Consider the following 13948-nt stretch of genomic DNA (forward strand, 5'->3'; position numbering starts at 1 on the left):
GCAATCAACCACTCAATAATAGTAGCTGAGATTCCACCGTTCCATCATTCAAATTCGTATGAGTATGTCGGGGCAAGGAGCTGAATGGGGATGACGGGGCAATGAAACGATGATGACTCGTGCCATACCATGGATTGGGGCCCATGATCCCATCTTTGATCCAACTTGCTATGTCGGGTCCATTCATTTTGGCGTCCATTTCAAAGGAAAGAAAAACATGTCTGGGGGGACCGTGGCTGATGGCCCCTTGCGCTTCGTTTGGAAATGCTTTTGGGAGGTGAGGAAAGTGAAAGTGAAGATAAAGAAAAGAGAGGTGAAGAAGGAAATTTTTTTTTTTTTTTTTTTGGTGGCCAGTGAAATCACGTAAATATCTAAGTGGGTCTTGAAGAAGAGGGCAGCATGGTGAAAATTGCATGTGGACTTTTGGTTTCTTCCTGGCTTTTTCTCTTCAATTTGAGGTGAACCGAAACTTGGTGGGACAATGGAAACAAATTCTACCGCCAAATCCTCACCTACATTTCCCCTTCCTCCCACCACCATTTCTTTTTTAAAACTTTTCTTTGCTTCCAAACATATGCTCAGTGCTTGTCAAAGTCGAGGGGACAATGTTTTGTGCGTAGGTCGCACCGATGGCATGATGTGATCAATCAGTTATCTGATTACATGTTTGCTATCTAAATAGTATATCACTTGTTTTCAATTAACTTGTTACATTACATATCATTATCGCATGATGTAATCATCCTGCAAAGTAGTTTCTCCGAGTTGAGGTGCTCAAACCTATCCTAAATAGCAGATCACTCATTTTTAATTAACTTGTTACATTACACATCATTTCGGATGATGTAATCATCCTGCAAAGTAGTTTCTCCAAGTTGAGGTGCTCAAACCTTGAATTGGATAAACCTCTATCCCATTTGATGGGCTGAAGTTATGATATATCTAATGTGTCTAACTTCCCTAGATAAGGGATCTTTTAAGGGTTAAAAGGGTGTCATATTAATTAAATTGATGCTTCCCTACTTATCATTTCTCAAAACAGAGGACTCGATCACGTCGGAACGAATTGAGAGCCACACCCAACGAAAGATCATCGAGCGCTCGAATTATCCCGAACATTTCATGAGCAAGGAGACCGAGCAATAATAAATGAGAGTGGAACTCAGAACGACCCGACCTAACCCAGCCCATCCTCGAAATCAGAGCAAGCTGTGTACCAATTCCTGTGGGCGCTGTTTGGGTTGGGTTGCTGCAGCTGGATCAGGATAGGGTCGGCGTTCTATTGTCGTTGGTTCCTGACAAAACGACCGATTCATTCAATTCGCAAACGAAATCGAAATCCACAACGCTCTGTCCACGGGGGATCCACGCGCAAAAAGAAGATCGACCAGAAGCGTTTCGTTTCGGATAGGGTCATGTTGGTGGAAGTATAGAGATAAAAAGAAGTCTCAGAATTCCTAGAATCGTCATGACAGAAATGTTTCCAGCATGAGATAAGACACTACATTGGAATGTGCGTACAGTGCCTTAGAAAGATCAACACAAATGAAGCCTACAACTTTGAGCATCTTTTTGTCATAATATGATGAAGCCTTCAACCCAAAAAAAAAAAAAAAAAAAAACATGATGAAGCCGGCCCATGGGTTCAATGGTTAGCTTAAATTCTATAGGGTCAAGGAGGAGGCGGTCCCGGGGGCCCGCCGGGCCCCCCTGGAGGCCCACCGGGAGGCCCAAACGGACCGGGTGGGCCGAAACCTGGCCCCGGGCCAAAACCAGGCCCTGGTGGAGGTGGGCCAAAAGCAGGGCCAGGTGGAGGTGGCCCAGGTGGGGGCGGACCAAAAAAGGGCACAGGTAGAGGTGGGCCTGGAGGAGGCGCCGGAGGCCCAGGGGGGAGTGGAGCCGGACCGGGCGGCGGAGCAGGTGGGCCAGCAGGAGGCCCGCGCGGGGCGCCGAAGCAGTCGTTCACCAGCCAGCAACAGCACACGACGTACAAGCTGCACCGAAAAATAGTATCACAGGAAAGTGAGAGTTAATTCCGATGTCAGAGAAAAAGAAAACTTGCAACATTCCCGGTTCAGCTGAGCTTCTTTTTTTTAAATCTTTTGTATATCAATTGTAAAAATCAAAAGTTGAAGAAAGTGAGATAACACCGAGTCACCAACCACCATCTATAATAAGGTATACTTTCGAAATTTTATTCCTCAAGCCGAAGGTGCCATAAGAGAAACAGGCATATATAGGTCTGTGATTAAACGCCAAATTCAATTTCTCCTACAATTCATAAGGTCAGCGACGTTACGAAACCTAAATATCAAGCCACGTCTTCGTTCAACCCGCATCTTAAGGGGAATTACTTACCTACTATGGAGCTCTCTATTGTATGGAAAATTGAAAATGCGAAAGCCGGGTTTTTCTACTCCGATATGAGCAATCGCCATTTGTCGATACGGGAGCAAGCTATCGACAATCGCTTCACCAGGGAAAGTACATAACGTAGCAGAATTCTCTCGGGTTTCGGTAAGGGTTTGGATTGTCTCAGTACCTAGGTAAGCTCGCACGCATTTGACAAGGCGTAATTTCAATGATCGACCATTTACCGAACGACAAGACGAGGCCAGGAGCCGAGACACTTACCAGGAAGACAGGGTGGCGCACAAGCCATCAAAGAGGCCCCCGAAAAAGCCCACCGGCCCCGGCCAGGGACCCGGACCCGGACCCCGGGAGGACCGGGCGGGCCCCAGCCAGGCCCAGGAGGACCGGGCCCAGGCCCGCCAGGACCACCGGGAGGTCTCATTCCCGAACCGAAACCCTCGTGTTATGTCACCTTCGCGCGGTGCAGAGCCACCTCGAGTTGCTAAAACCAGGAGCAGTTTCGGGATTCGCTCTCGTGCAAAAACTAGAGGCGGACGATCTACAGTTGGGACGGACAAAAAGCGGTGAACACTAGAGACTGCGGAGACGCAAGTGGAATAGAAAAAGGAACTAAAAGCAATGGAGTTTGAGATAGTTTGTGAGGGGGGCTGTTGTGTGGAAGGTAAATATATACACAGAAGGCCACCCAAGGGACGGTCCGATCTTCTCAGGGGTCGTATTTAGTGGTATTGGGTCGAGCGATGGACACGTGGAGGGGGCTTTCTCTTTATTCTACCAGGTTCTAGACGCCTTTCCGCTTTGCAAATCCGCCTGTCAAACCTCTTCAACTGCTCGTCCTATTACCTACCTTTCTCCGCGTCTCCATCTTGCACTGAATTTCAACTTTGAACACACCACACCCAGCGAGAGGGACGATGATGCCTTTAGTCTCTCCCTCTCGAGCATGTCTCTCATGTGGGTTTCTTAACGGTGAGAACTGGAGGTGGGTCAGATGGGGAATGGCAGCACAGACCATCTGGCTAGTCCATGCACAGAAAGTATACGGGTGTAAAACTTGAAGCGGTTGTATAACACGCGTCCTTCAAATAGAGAGATCCATCTTAGGATTCCATCGTTCTCTCTTGCAGCACGCCCATCACTTTCGCGGCTTCACTGTCATTTACGTATCTCATGCGGCACTAGGAACAAGTATGATTCCAAAGAAGAACCGAGAGCCTAATAATCGGACCTAAAAAAATCAGCCCAGTTTCAAGTTTTAAAATATGCATGATAAATTTCAAATTTCAAAATTAAATAATCTATTTCAACAGATAAGTTTTAAGGGAAATCTGGATGAAATTTGAAACAGTTTACTCTTGCACAGCACACAATATTGGCCTGGAGGCACAGAAGCAATAAAATGCGACATGAATGGAATGGAACGATTTAGAGGAACGAGAGCATTCAGGACGTGGCACTACTGGGTTTGTTTTATAATTAGCGAACAAGATTTGAGGGAGCACGAGTATCCACGAGCTCTTGGTACTATCGCCCGAACAGCTCGGCTTAGGTTACCGCACCTGCTGTCTAGAACTAGGATTTGCAATTACCAAGAGGTTTGGGAATTAAAAAAACAAAAGGTATAGGAAAACGTCACTCCAAAGGAGTTCTCCGTTTGCCTCCTTAAAGGCAGAAAACTGCTTCCTCCAAGATTGACAAACTCATTTTACGATACAGTGGCACAAGCAGCACTGACTATTTCCTACGCATTCGCAAAAGTAGCTCTTACTCATGCAAAGAAAGATCCAATTAACGCGAAAAATCAATCCAGGACCTTCAAGGGTTGAGATAAGATTACGGTTATGCACAGACGGTTAGTCAATGCCCTTGAGATTATGGATCAAAGACTGCATAAGATGCAATCCAATGCAAACACACGTGTTCGAGTTTTCTATAGTGTTGGTTGTTGCACTGAGTCAACCTGAGAACTTCATAGCACAAGGAGTTGGAACAGATAGTAAGAAGATGAACATTTGGCGATACATCAAGAGCTTACCTTACATTACAGAAGGACAACAAAACTGCGGCGTCCGCGAAATCCGCTTCTTAAAAACATGGAGTGACAAACTTGACTCTTGAGAGCAATCGGTTTAATTAAATGCATTCTATGTACCGTAACCAAGTGATGTGTTCATAAATACAACAAGAATTCCTTAACAGGTTCCGTTCTCAAATCGTGACTTCTTAGAGTAGAAAATCATCAAACAAGTAGAGAAATTCAAACAAATACTCAGACAAGAGGAATTCCAAACAGCAACAGCAGTCGTAAGCCACCGCCACTCTTTAACAGTTGAGAAAATTCCCATCATTTAAAGTAGCTAAGAGGAAATCATTTGCTTCAAAAGAGCCATGAGCTCGTTTAGGAACCTAAGCAACTTGGCATAATTCAAAAACTAGGGTATACATATCAAATTAGTGATACAAGATCCACTTTCAAGGAAGAATAGATTTGAAAATAACCTAAATAGAGTATTCCGCGAGAGGAGAAAAAAGAAGGGGAACAAATATAGTTAGAAGAGCTTCTTCCCAAATCACAAATTTACATAACAGGAGGAATGATAAAAATCGTGTAATAAATGGTACCTCTCAACAAAATATAACTCTCTTGCCTTGAACATAGAGTAGCCGAATCCAGTCTTCCTAGCATCCGGAATATCCTCATGTGAAAACAAAAAAAGGAGAAACTGTATCATCTGTCCATCTCAATCTTTCATCCGAAGTTTTGCCGCTTCTTTTCTCAACTGTGCATGCCCATCCCTCTTTGAGTGTTTCTTTTTCCGGGGAGCAACTACGGCACCGGAGTCAACCAATGGTCCCGACCAAGTTTGGAAGGATGTTTTTGGATAGGAAAAATTCGTGGAACTGAAAGGGACATCAGGCGGCTCAAAAACTGGATCAATATGATGTGAAGTACCCAAAGGATAGCCAAGCGCCCCATCTTGGTGTGGAGGAGGAAATTTCTCACTCTTGCTCTTTGCATTGGCATGTGAAATGAGACGCCGTCTCTGGCATAAATGAAGAATACAGACCACAGTAATACATAAATAAGTTTCCAAAGAATGCTTTCCTCAATACTATTCAATGACTATGCAAGAATAGGACATGGGGCACACATACACGGGCATCAAATTATCAGAATGCATAGAAATTATGCTATCTATAAACACTTTTTTCTTGCCATAACAAAATGTGATGCTTTTATTAAGACATACACAGCATGTCAGGAGCCTTAAAAGCTGTGAAATTCTACTTAATAATTTTGTTAGGGCCTGCCTCAAATCAAGGACTCCAGTGTAATCCATTAGTCACAATTAGAAAAACAGTAGCAACTTCTAAATTGGAGTGTAAGAGCTCTCCCAACCAGCTTCCTTTCTCCTTCCAAAGACAATAGAAAAAGAGAACATTCTGCATGGCATTATGGGGCAAGTAGAAACAATATCATCATTGTCATGCCAATGAGACATCCATGCAGATGGAAGGAATGCAGCATCAACAAGTCCAGATTAACAAGGTAGACAACATCAGCAATCAATACATAAAAAGTTAGCTTATCTGCATACATCAAGATTGGCTTGAAGCTCGGCATTGGCTTCTGGAGCAGGCATGGCCCTAGGACGAGGGCGTGTTTTCTTGACCCCGTCAATATTACCTTTGCCAGCAGCTCTCAGTCTGAAAGATGAAGCTCATTTTAGTTATGTCCCAAAAAGAATGTAACTGGTAAAGCTTGACTACATTCCAAAAACAATGTTTTAATATTAGAGGGCAGGACAAAGAATGATAAAGGTAAAACTCCATAAACAAGAACATCCTAAATAAGGCAAGAGAATGCTTTTAAAAAGGTTAGACTGCTAAGCAATCATCACGCAAGAAAAGAAATCCACGTAATATCAAAGCAGGGCGATCAAATTGAAAAAGTTTAATGAGGATAGCATGTGATATCCCCATTCTGATTTCAATATTTTTAGCTCTATCTAACTATACCTTTCTTATGCCTAATTCATTTGGTCCTCTATAGTCAAAACATATATAAGTATATATATACCTTCTAGCTTCTTCATCCCGTAATTTGGCATCCATTTCCTTGCTTGGAGGGTACTTTGGAAGGCTGGAAGGTTCACAAGCATAGGGCTTGGTTGTGAAAAACTGCAACAGAAGCAAAAAGTTGCCATAAATGATGCCATGCAGGTTTCCAAATTGTATATTTGAGGCCAGTAAAACATCATACAGCTCATTTTTCTTAAACAAAAGCATCACCAGTGATTATCAAATAAAGCAAGTGATTGACATAGGAATCTAAAGTTAGGAATCAATTAGAGCAATCAGAACCCAGATTCACAGAGCCTGATAAATCTTCCCTCTTTTTGCCTTCAATGACCTCACTTTAACAGCCAAAAATGGAAACTACCAATGGAATTCTGTCTGCTATAATAATAACTACAAATGATCTCATTGGACATCATTTAACAAATGGCCTTCCAATATTCAAGAGCATGAGGAAGTCCCAATCATTCTATTATTATTCAAATTAACATTTATCAGACCTTATGATAAATTATATTGGAAATGACAGTTTATCCAGAAGAATCCACCAACTCTTGCTCTGTGTGAGTCTCAGTATACCAAAATCCCCAACCAAATGCTGCTAGTTTGGTTTTGCTTGGTAATTTCAACTTTTTCTCATACACTGCCATACTTGAATTGAAATTGCACAACAAAATAAACAAGTGCAAAGCATGTGTCAGATCAATAGCCTCAAACCTAAGTGATCAGCATCTATCAAAAGCCAAAAAAATACGAGCTAGCCCAATACTCTCAAAACGGATGGTTCTAGAAAGGGGAAAAAAGACCTTCGAAAGACATGGTTTTCATCATCATAGAACAACTAGAAAGAACAAGTCAAATATTTGACAAATTATACATTTAGAGCCTATTTCTTTTATAAAAGCGAAAGCTTGCATCAAACAGAAAGCAGGACATATCTCATTGGTAGAATTAAGTATTATTAACTGAACTAACAAAGTAATGATTCACTGCACAAAGATAACATCTAAATGCAAGAGCAGAAACATAATATAGAGCAAATAAAGTGCAAGAGGACTCACTTCACTTCTTAGTGCAGCAGTAGCATTTAGGCGGTCAGCTGGGTCAATTGCAAGAAGGGTTTCAATCAGAGGTAGAGATGGTGGTGGAAACTCCTTAAATGTCTCCGCTATGCAGCGTTTATATGATTGCTGGGGCTTAAAGATGGTTGCATGAGGCAACTTTGATTTTCTCCAATATTCTTCTGAAGGAGAACCACATAGCTTAAATATTTTGTGCAGTTGTTCCACCTAGGCAAAACAAACAAGCACAGTGAGTGTCATTCATAATCTTGAAAAGCAGTGAAACTTCATCATGTTAAGCATTGTACTTTGATGATTGAGCTGAATACAACAAAAAAATTTATCAAATGAGTCTAAAAAGAAGAATTACATCGGTTTCACTATTTATTGGAATGTCAGTTGTTAATTAAATTGCAGAAAGGCAAAATGCTCCAGCGCAGAATATGTTTGTCCCATAAGAAGGTGGAATTCTAACACTCATGGGTTCAAGAAACAAAAGCCCTAGGCAAACCTGGATAGTGCAAGAAACATTAGCAACCGAATTAAGCGATACAGTCAGAAGTTAACCTCAGTTCGACCAGGCATAATAGGCTTTCCAGCTAAGAGCTCAGCCAGGATGCAACCCGCACTCCAGAGGTCCACGCCCACACCATAATCAGTAGCCCCAAGAAGAAGCTCTGGTGGCCTATACCACAGAGTAACCACCCTACTAGTCATATGTTGCTTGTGATTGGGATCAAAGAAAGAGGCTAATCCAAAATCAGCGATCTGAAGAATTCCATCATTGTCAATGAGTAGGTTTGATCCCTTGATGTCTCGATGAAGAACATGGCGATTGTGGCAGTGTTCCAGTCCAGATAACAGCTGGTGCATGTAACATTTGACCTGCAATCCCATTGAGGTAGCAGTGGAACAACTTTAACCGAAGTTTTAAGCATCTCTTCAAATAGGGACAACTTCAGGAAAGCATAGAGTTTCAACTGTCCACCATCGAAACTGGAAGCTGTGGAATCAATCTTACCTGAGACTCGGTGAATTTGATCCCAGGGCTCGCAGCAAGTCCAGCCAAGTCATGCTCCATATATTGAAATACAAGGTACAAACTACACGACATTCTTGAGGTCACCAGACCCTCCAACTTAATAACATTGGGATGATCCAGGCGCCGTAGTATCAAAATCTCTCTTGCCATGAACTTTACACTCTCCGGTTCCAAGTTATCGAACCGCACTTTCTTCAAAGCGACAATCTTCCCTGTTAAAGTATCCCTAGCTTTATAGACATTACTGTATGTACCTTGCCCAATCTGAAAATTTCACAAAATAATAGCTAAGAAACATAAATCTGAATATATTTCACCTCATAGCTATTAAATACAAACTGGATCTTAACGAAGCCAGAAATAGAAAGTTCATCAAAGACAAGCAGAAATCTCCAATCCTAATTCTCACTCATTCAACCGGACAAACACAAGAACTTGAAAACAACAAATGAGACAAGCAGATTGTCCAATATCCATCTAAAAAAATCCACCCATTGACCTCCAAGTGCACGAAACAATCAGATCACCGAAAAACCATCTCGTTTCTGTCCAGATATAGAGCAAAACATCACGTCTGCCAGTGACATAGACGCCCTCAGCTATGCAAACAGTTTAACAGTATCTCGCGCACTTCAAAATCATCAGCAAAAGGCAGCAATCGCTGCATTGTTACCTCCCCGGGCTCATCACACCAAGACATAGACGAAATCCGAAGCACGAAGCACCAAATCGACACCGCATCAGGAGCCATTACCTTATCGAGCTTCTCGAAGCTGTCCGCCCGCCGCGGCGTCCATCCGTTGATGGCTTCCCCGGCGACCTCCGACAGCCACGCCGGCCACCCGGCGGCGACCTGCTCCCCGTAGAGGTGCTTCGGCGGGTTGCTCCGCCTCGGATTCGGCCTCGCGACCCGGCTCCTCTCCCCCCGCACCCGCGCATTGACCCCGTCCTCGACCGCCGCCGACGCAGTCCGCCGACCGCTCCCGTTCCTGACCTCCCCGACCTCCAACTTCGCGACCTTCACCCGGACCACCTCCTCCTCCTCGGCCTCGACCTCCTCGCTCTCCTCCCTCGCCCGCTCCCTCTCCCTCGCCCTCTCTACCGCCCGCCCCGACGCCTGCTTGCCGAACACGCACCCCATCGCGCCCGCATTAACCGCCCCCTCCTCATCGACTCATCCTCCCCCCCCCCCCCCCTCCCCGCAAGCAACGCCGATTCTCGCGGCTTCCGCGCCCGCTCTCCCCTCCAAAACCCTAGAAAGCGCGGCGATGCGAGCGCGCGGAGGAGAGCGATGTCCAACTCAGCTCGCTTCTCCTTCTTTCCACTCCTCCTCCTCCGCCGCCTGCTCCTTCGTCGCCGGCCGTTTTCTCGCCGGAGCTTTTTCCGATTGGAGAATGCGGGCGGGTCAGAGCTGGAGACGAAGCATCAAGATCAGGCAGCAGCGAGAAAGGAAGAAGGAGAAGGAAGGAGAGAGCGTTTTTTTAGCTCTTTTTTTTTTTTTTTTTTTTTTTTGGGGGGCGCTGTGGGGAGAGACAAAAGCAAGAGGAGAGTAATGATTAGCAGTGTTTTGGTCTGCAATAGAGGAAAGAGGGAAGAGAGAGAGAGGGGGGAAGAGAGAGAGTGTGGCACAGTCAATTTAGTCAAAAAAGAGTGAGCTGATAATAAATTAAATAATTTATGACACGTATAAATAAACAAAAAGGGGCAAAGCAAAGGCAGCCCCAGGAAAATAAAAATTGAAAATTAGTGAAAGCAAATTTGGGGTCCGTTTATTTCAAGGATTTTTCTGACTTTCTGATATTTAGATGACCAGAAACTAATCGATTTATTAAAAATATTTATCATGAATTGAAGATAATAGAAAATGGATTTCCTTTCAAGTGAAAAGGAAATCACTTTCTTAAAACTATCAAATAAAAAATGGGCTATTTTCTTTAAATGATTCTTATCAAATGTATTTTCTTTATTATAAATTTTCAGTGAAACAAATACATTTTTAATAACATAGACAAGTGTTGGGTTAACAATTAGCTTATTAATTATGCATTATAACAAGAAACCCAATTTCCAAAAGAATTTTATGAAGTAGAGTTGATGAGATCTCATTAAAATGATCTAATTTTTATTTTAAGATACGCGATGGATATTTACTTAATCTATAGGACACAAGAGTAGGTTATGTTCGAGCACAAGGAGAAAATTATGGTCAATTTCAAAGAATATTAACCAAGTATTTTTATAAAAAGATATAATAATGCGAATTTAGTTATTCGATGAGTGTCCGATAATATCCAAATGAAATCTTAGCTTTATTATGCGGTGTTGCGCCCTCATGATTGATTGAGAGAGACTTCGGTGGGAATTAAAGTTGCATGGGAAGCGAAATGGCTTCTCGCTTTTTTATGGCGATTTTTCCCTCTTCTCATTTTTTTAGGTTAAAAAATGCAACCCCACGTCTTAACATATATATTTTTTTTTATTTTTTATTAATGTTTTTGCTGGGAATTAATTCATATTTTTTTATTTTTCCAGAGCCCCGTCATGCAAAAAGCCAAAAACGACTGCGCTGTGCACTGTGCCGCGCACGCTAGACGAGTCAATTTCGTTCGATCCCCAAAGCTGAGGTGGGGCCGCTTATCCGGTGCGGCGACGACTACCATTTTGCATGTCTCCAGCCAATAAGAGATCAGAAATAACCAGAAATAATGACACAAACACTTCCTTTAACTTTAATTTGATGTGCAATGTGATTTTTAACTTTTCAATTTTTTAATGTGATCCTTCAACTTTATTCCAATATTCAATATAGCTTGCAAAATTTATATAACTAAATTTTGAGGGCTATAATTCAAATATCACAAGGAATAAATTAAAGCTCAAAAATCGCATTATATATTGTGTCATTTTTCCAAGAAATAAAAAGATCAGATGAAAAATGATAATTTTACTTTTTCTTTTTCCTTTTTAGCTTTGAAAACATGATTATGTGACAGTGAAGATGATGTGGCCATGCAAGCGAAATGGGGACAAGGAAGTCCTTTCTTGCAGCAGCATGCAAGAAATCTCGGTGTCGTTTTCGTAGCAAGCTGTATTTGTCTTGTGGGACTATGGATAGGCCAGTATGCTCTAATTATTTTTCCTTCTTTTTCTTTTCTCTTTCTCTTTTATGTACAAGTATTATTGTTTTTATTTTTCTTTTCTGGACGGTGTACAAAGTATTATTGTTGGTGAGTAGTGCTTATTTGCTTTTTTATATACTTGTGTTGAAAAAGCCATTGCAAAGAGTGCAGTTATGCTTTCCGAGAAGTTCGAAATTGGCGCATTTTCGGGATAGAATTTGCGTTGAATCTCCAATTATTAGCCCTCACATTTCAAGCACGATGACGGAAGATAGCGATGCTCATCTTGGTCGGGTTAACGCGGCAATTAGGGTTTCTGTAGCCATTTGTCTAAATTAAAATTAGCGATGTTGGACTTGATTTATATATATGATATAATGTTAAACACTAACTAAAGAGAGAAAATCTGAATAAAGCATGACATCATGGATGTAACCCGTATATTGACAAGAATTATAATGATTTCATTACAAGTTGATTGTTTGGCTTAAATAATAAAAACCTTTGGTGCTTTATGATCACCCGAATTGAAATGATGATAAAGCTAACATGAATTGTCGACATCAGAGTAAATCCCATGGACGTAGCACATTGTATGTGCTCTAAACTCTCTTGCTTTACAAGGCTCGAAGTTCACTTACATTAAGTGCGAAGGAGATAAATTATCTAATTGGTTAAAAGAATAACGAGGCACTTGATTTAGTTGAGAAGTGATCGATTTCAAGTTGGCTCCACTCTAGAATTGGGATGTGGACAGGATTGGTCAATCCTAATATGATTCCCGAATTGATTCAATTCTCAGGTTGGATCAATCCAATTTAAGATTTTGACAATTTCCTTTTCTTTATTCTTTAAAAGAAAAAAAATATATAAAATGAAAAAAGATCAATCCTAGCAATTGAGTTCCGCACCTAGAATCAAAAACAGCATAAAACTGGCATGTTTGGTCCATTCAATCCAATTCTTACGCCGATCTAGTTCCAATGCACACGCCTAATTTGGACGCGACATGTCATTTTTACATCATGATTTCTCCAACTATAGATGGTAGTGGGTCATGATTATCACTCCATGTACGTTGTCTTCTCATATAAGGTGATGTTTGGATCCAGCCGTGTCTGTGACCAGTGATTACAAGCTTAAACATGATTGTCCTTTAATTTTGATTAAGTTTACTCGTAAGTAATATCTATAATTTGTAACTCACCGATTACAGTTGTGCTTGGAGAACTTCTTAGACTCAAGCAAGTGTTAGGTCAGATTTGAGAATTTGGCGCATGCAAGCTCGGATGACTAGGTGGATGACCTTTGGGTTCAGTGACCCGATCCTCATGTCCTTGATTAGCTGATGCCAGTTGAGTTGCAAGAACCAGCTGGCTTGGAGCAGGCTGGACATAGGCCGCGCCGAGCTATAGCTCTGTTTATTGACATAAATTAAGAAATGAACACATCTCGGCGGCTAAAAGTTGCTCGTGTAATGTTTATATCGTCGGTGTGCCATAAAAGTCTAAAATTTATGGCTGGACTTTCCAAACCACGAGATGCAGTAGAATAAATCTTTTTTTCTTTCAGTCCATCTCTTCCACGAAGAAGTATGCATAGAAAAGGTTTCATCATTTCTGGATCGATATTTTGGCACAATTTATGAAAATTATCAATGAAATCTGTTTCAGCGTTCTCTCTCATCGGTGTTATTCTGTGTATTAGATCATACAAACATTACCACTCTCGTTTAATTCCTTACACTTCCGCAATTTTCTTTTGGGTGCCAAAAATTTGATATATATTTGATAGGAATTTTAAAATGTCATTCTCAGTTTTATTTATGGACTTTTATATTTTGGGTAATCAATAATCGCCTATGATGAATAGTGCCATTTACTTCTTTTTTCGGAGGTTGTTTCCTTAAATGATAAATAAATATTTGGAATAGATGCACCTTGTTTAATAATTTATAATAAATGATGTTGTTTAACATACTCTTTTGTTTTATGCTATAATGTGAATATTAAACAAATGTTCATAATATAGTAGCAATTTCTGTAAATAAGTAAATTAGTTGGGCTGAAGGATGCTATTTGATATGAAAGTGAAAAACTCAGGATCTAAATGGTAGGTTTCAAAAGTAGGAATGATGTTTTAATATAAGGTGCAAACCTCATCCTTTTTCTTTTTTTTCCTTTTTTGTGATTATCCTATACAGTTAGTACCGTTATGATGTTAGAGTTAGGCTATAAATATATAAAAGTTGTCCTTCTGCTGACTTTAAATTA

General features: G+C 41.3%; 1 protein-coding gene across 1 annotated transcript; it reads right to left on the bottom strand.

Moving 5' to 3' along the window:
* Positions 1-4770: 4770 nt before the first annotated feature.
* Positions 4771-9712, bottom strand: LOC104415037 (probable serine/threonine-protein kinase At1g54610). The gene is made up of 7 exons (XM_010026262.3): positions 9311-9712; positions 8536-8820; positions 8082-8399; positions 7515-7742; positions 6455-6555; positions 5973-6081; positions 4771-5417 (listed from the first exon to the last, which is right to left on the bottom strand). Exons 1-7 carry the CDS (start codon positions 9695-9697, stop codon positions 5115-5117), a joined length of 1731 nt encoding a protein of 576 aa, XP_010024564.2. The 5' UTR covers positions 9698-9712; the 3' UTR covers positions 4771-5114.
* Positions 9713-13948: the final 4236 nt, after the last annotated feature.

This window comes from Eucalyptus grandis, chromosome 8 (genome assembly GCF_016545825.1).
Source record: "Eucalyptus grandis isolate ANBG69807.140 chromosome 8, ASM1654582v1, whole genome shotgun sequence".
NCBI classification, from domain to species: domain Eukaryota; kingdom Viridiplantae; phylum Streptophyta; class Magnoliopsida; order Myrtales; family Myrtaceae; genus Eucalyptus; species Eucalyptus grandis.

Excerpts from the sequence above, each read along its gene's own strand:
- LOC104415037 (XM_010026262.3), bottom strand. The coding sequence starts at position 9,697 with ATGGGGTGCGTGTTCGGCAAGCAGGCGTCGGGGCGGGCGGTAGAGAGG. Across the intron at positions 8,400-8,535 it reads TCAAATTCACCGAGTCTCAG|GTCAAATGTTACATGCACCA; the intron begins GTAAGATTGATT and ends ATGGGATTGCAG. Across the intron at positions 7,743-8,081 it reads TTATGCCTGGTCGAACTGAG|GTGGAACAACTGCACAAAAT; the intron begins GTTAACTTCTGA and ends TGTTTTGCCTAG.